Source organism: Colobus angolensis, unplaced genomic scaffold, assembly GCF_000951035.1.
Source record: "Colobus angolensis palliatus isolate OR3802 unplaced genomic scaffold, Cang.pa_1.0 Scaffold30, whole genome shotgun sequence".
In the NCBI taxonomy this organism is placed as follows: domain Eukaryota; kingdom Metazoa; phylum Chordata; class Mammalia; order Primates; family Cercopithecidae; genus Colobus; species Colobus angolensis.
The window spans coordinates 5663323-5667790 of NW_012116266.1; the positions used below are offsets into that span (position 1 = coordinate 5663323).

Genomic DNA, 4468 nt, shown 5'->3' on the forward strand with positions numbered 1-4468 from the left:
TCTCTAATTTTTTGTATTTTTAGTAGAGACAGGGTTTCACCATGTTGCCCAAACTGGTCTTGAACCTTTGACCTCAAGTGATCCGCCCACCTCGGCCTCCCAAAGTTCTGGGATTACAGGCGTGGGCCACTGTGCCCAGCCTATTTTTGTATATCTTTTTAGATTTTATTTTCCGAGCAAATGTTACCCAGGCTAGTCTTGAACTCCTGGGCTCAAGCAATCTGCTTGTCTCAGCCTCCCAAAGCACTGGGATTACAGGCATGAACCACCGTGCATAGTCAAAAAGTGGCTTTTAAAAAATATTTATTTCCTCTTTTTTTTTTTTTTTTCTAAGTTGTAATGAATATAGACATGGCAGTGTGAAAAAGGTAAAAATCAACTTACCAGTAACTCAGGGCTGCCTTGAGACATAAAAGAACGATACTGATTTTTGGGGATGGTGGCCTTTAATAGTGGAATACCATCACTAATCCCCTATAAAATAAAAGAGGTTTAGTGCCTGGTTCTGCTCATCTTTATTAGGTACAAATTACTGAAAACCATTTCTTTAAATAAGGATGAATCCTGTGATACATCATTTTACTCTCTTGAAACATCTAATCAATTAATTTAAAATGAAGGAAAGGAATTATATACCACGTATAGGTGGCATACTTGAAACTTCGGAAACCCATCACCTTATATTCAACTACACTGCTTTTAAAAAGAGACATAGATTTCAAAGAGCAGCAATAATTTAAAACAGCCAATGATTTAAGATCTATCCTAAGTTATACTGACATAAACATAAAGCAGAAAATATGGATCATATAAGATAAGCCAAATGAGAAAATTGGTCATAATTTATAGAAATGTCCTTTTGGGTCTAACTTTCAAAAAATACATCTAATCCATTAACTGGGATACTTCCTGAAAGCCACAGTAGGAGCAGAAAATAAAGACAGCACTCAGAAAACACCTGCCATTATCTTATAACAATGTGAAAGAGAACAATAATTTGAACTCAGTTCCTTGATGTGACAATAGTTCACAAGTGGTACCTAATATTTACTAGGTAAATGATAACATTATTGGGTATGCACTATGTATCAGGTGTTGTTCTAAGAACTTAACAGGAAGTAAGTAACAAATTATAAAATTCATTATAACTTATAGAATTATAAAAAGTTGGTGATTATCTTTTCTCTTCATGTTGTGAATTAATCCAGAGAAGAATGACTTGCATATGAACAAGGCAAAATGAAAATGGTGCCTGAAAAAAACCCATTTTATTAAGCCCTTGCTTTCACTACTACCTCTACTTTCTTCACCATTTGAACACCTATGAAGAGATGACCTACAAAAGGCCTTCTCTTTTCATGTTAATATATGGGGAAATACCTCTTACGAGAATGAAAAGGGATTAACAAGCTATTGGTACCTAAGGAAATCTATTGTGTTCTTTATACTGATCCAGATACTGAATGTGTCCTGGAGAAAGCTACTATGTGACATGGTGGGTACAGAGAAGGGCAAATGTGTTGCTGCACCTGCAGATGGAACTTGGAATGTACTATATTACAACAAAAGTCACAAATGATTAGATAAGATGAAAATAGTTCTATTGGCATTATAGAATAAATATAGTATTGCATGTCCATCAGATTATGGATCAAATAGGGTCTCATGTGTTGTTTTACCTGCAGTAAAGAGTTAATAGAGCAGTCCTGGGACTGCCATCATTATTATAGAAAGGCCTACTTGCAAGACTGGCCTTTGGTTGGCATCTGGGACTTGGCTGGCGAACAGTTCCTCCTTACACTGACATAAACTTTCCCTCAATGACAAGGGTGGCTCACTACACCTAGACTGTGCAAATAGTATGGTTTATGCTAAACACTTGTTTTTCTTCTGGAGTCTGGAATTTTGGTTATGTGCTAGGCAGAGCGGTGTGTATGCGACCAGCCTCCAATAAAAACCTTGGGCACTGGGTCTCTAATGAGCTTCTCTGATGACAAAAAATGTGTTTCCACATTTCATTACTGAAAGAATTAAGTAGGTCTTATGTGACTCCACTAGGAGAGGTCTCTTGAACACTTCTGCCTGGCTTCCCCTGGACGTCACACCATCTGCCTTTCCCTTTGCTGATGTTGCTTTGTATCCTTTCACTGTAATAAATCTTAGCCATGAGTACATCTACTTGTTGAATTCCGTGAGTCTTTCTGGCAAATCACTGAACCTGGGGGGTAGTTGGAGACTCCCAACACATCCTGGGAATTGGTTACAATTTCTGAGCATTGTTTTTATGTGTTCTGAGTTCTACAGATACTTTTGGAAACAACCAAGTTTGCAGAATTTGTATTGCAACCCTAAATAACTATTTCAGTAAACATGGATTTAGGAAAAGAGTGACAGATTAATTTTGAAATGCTTTCACAAACACGTGAAAGCATTTCCATACCAAAATATAGTGGTGTACCACATAAAAATGTTTAATTCTTACATCAACTAAAAAATACAGTGATGCTTACAATACTGTTCATTTGAGTAAAATTTATTATAAAACTTTTTTTTTTTTTGAGACAGAGTGTTTCATTTTTTTTGAGACAGAGTCTCGCTCTGAGTGCAGTGGTGTGATCTTGGCTCACTGCAAGCTCCACCTCCTGGATTTACACCAATCTCCTACCTCAGCCTCCTGAGTAGCCGGGACTACAGGTGCCCGTCACCATGCCTGGCTAATTTTTTGTATTTTTTAGTACAGACGGGGTTTCACCGTGTTAGCTAGGATGGTCTTGATCTCCTGACCTCGTGATCCACCGGTCTCGGCCTCCCAAAGTGCTGGGATTACACGCATGAGCCACCATGCCCGGCCAAAGCTTTAACTATTATAAAACTCATAAACATTTTTAATACATTATCAAAAAATTCTATTTTTTGGTAATTGATTTTCCCATGGTTATTGAATCTGAGAAACATGCTGCAGTGATACTGTAATGCAGGGTTTTACAAACTACAACCTGTGGGACAAAGCCAGCCCACCACCTGTTTTGTAGGCGGTGGGTGAGCTAAGAATGGGTTTTATATTTTTAGATGATTACATTTTAAGTGGTTATATATGTACCTACAGAATATCTTTGAGTTTGCCTTTTGGCCTGCAAAGCCCAAAATATTTACCAGTTAGACCTATCTCACTGCTGCATACTTTTCAAATAAGTTATTATTTGACAGAAGAAAAAGTTTACCAACCTCTGCTGTATTGCAGAGACTGTTCAACGTATATCTTCAAACTTAGTAACTTTTTATTTTCAATTTTCTTTTTGTGAAGGGTTAATGCTATCTGTCCTAACCACATTCACAGGTATGAATGCATTTTATAATCATATTCTGAATTACTGCAAGTAATTTAATATGTACATTTAAACATTTGAATTTTTTACTTAAACTCTTTCAATTACACCATTAAGTACTCTTGTTTTACTAGACTACTCATTCTATCAATTAACAATGTGACTTATTAGGATCTATTTTATATATGAGCAGACATTATAATTAAGAGCTATTAAAATATCATCTCCATCTACATATCATCTCGATTGTCACAAGAAGCATTTGAAATCAAATTATTTATTCTTCTTTGTCAGGAAAATGTGAAGTAGATGAAAGAAAGCCAAGAAAAACAGTTCAGACTACCACTCAGCAGCAAACAAAAGCTTCCAATAAAAATGTTTTAAAAATCCAGCAACAGATTATTACTGTATAATTTACTATCTCAAATTAAATATTATAATCCTTACTTCCCATTAAATAATAAAAGGACTTTAAAATGTACAGAATTTAGAGAAAACTCTTTCTGATATTACCAAGTTGGATATTACCTCTATAAAAAATGACTTGAGTTCAGGAAGGTGTTGAAACAGGTTTAGGGTTGAAGTGTCTATTTTGGTCGGCTTCTGCACTGCTTCTTCTGCTGATAATCTTGGAGGGTGTGGTTCCTTCAAAATAATTTTAAGGAAAAAACAATTCCATATCTATATTATTAATCTCTCACTATGTTCCTTCATATACACTAGGCTCTAGCTACAATGAATTACATACCATGCATTGCTGACAATTCTAGGTGTTGACTCAGACTATTCTCTTAGCAGAGTTAACTACTTTCTTCATTTCTTTGGAAACCCCACTTCTACTTTAAAGTTTTTCTTACTGATATCTCTCCTAAATTTTTAAGTCAGAATGTATTATTCTTTTATTATTTTTCCTTGGCAAATAATTTATATTTTAATTATAACTTATTTCTTTCTATATTGGATTACATATAGTTGTTTATGGTCTGTCTTTCCCAACTAGATTATAAGTGCCTTAAAGCTAGAGAAGCCAGGCCAGGCGCGGTGGTTCAAGCCTGTAATCCCAGCACTTCGGGAGGCCGAGGCGGGCGGATCACGAGGTCAGGAGATCGAGACCATCCTGGCGAACACGGTGAAACCCCGTC

At 36.1% G+C, this 4468-nt stretch overlaps 1 protein-coding gene across 1 annotated transcript in view; it reads right to left on the reverse strand.

The window, feature by feature from the left end:
• Window positions 1-4468, reverse strand: part of NBEAL1 (neurobeachin-like 1) — a 206959-nt gene that overhangs the window by 18370 nt on the left and 184121 nt on the right. The window contains exons 46-47 of the mRNA XM_011949999.1: window positions 3855-3971; window positions 385-474 (exon numbers count right to left, since the gene is read on the reverse strand). Of these exons, the coding sequence (XP_011805389.1) occupies window positions 385-474; window positions 3855-3971 (207 nt within the window). The remainder of the gene's footprint in view (window positions 1-384; window positions 475-3854; window positions 3972-4468) is intronic.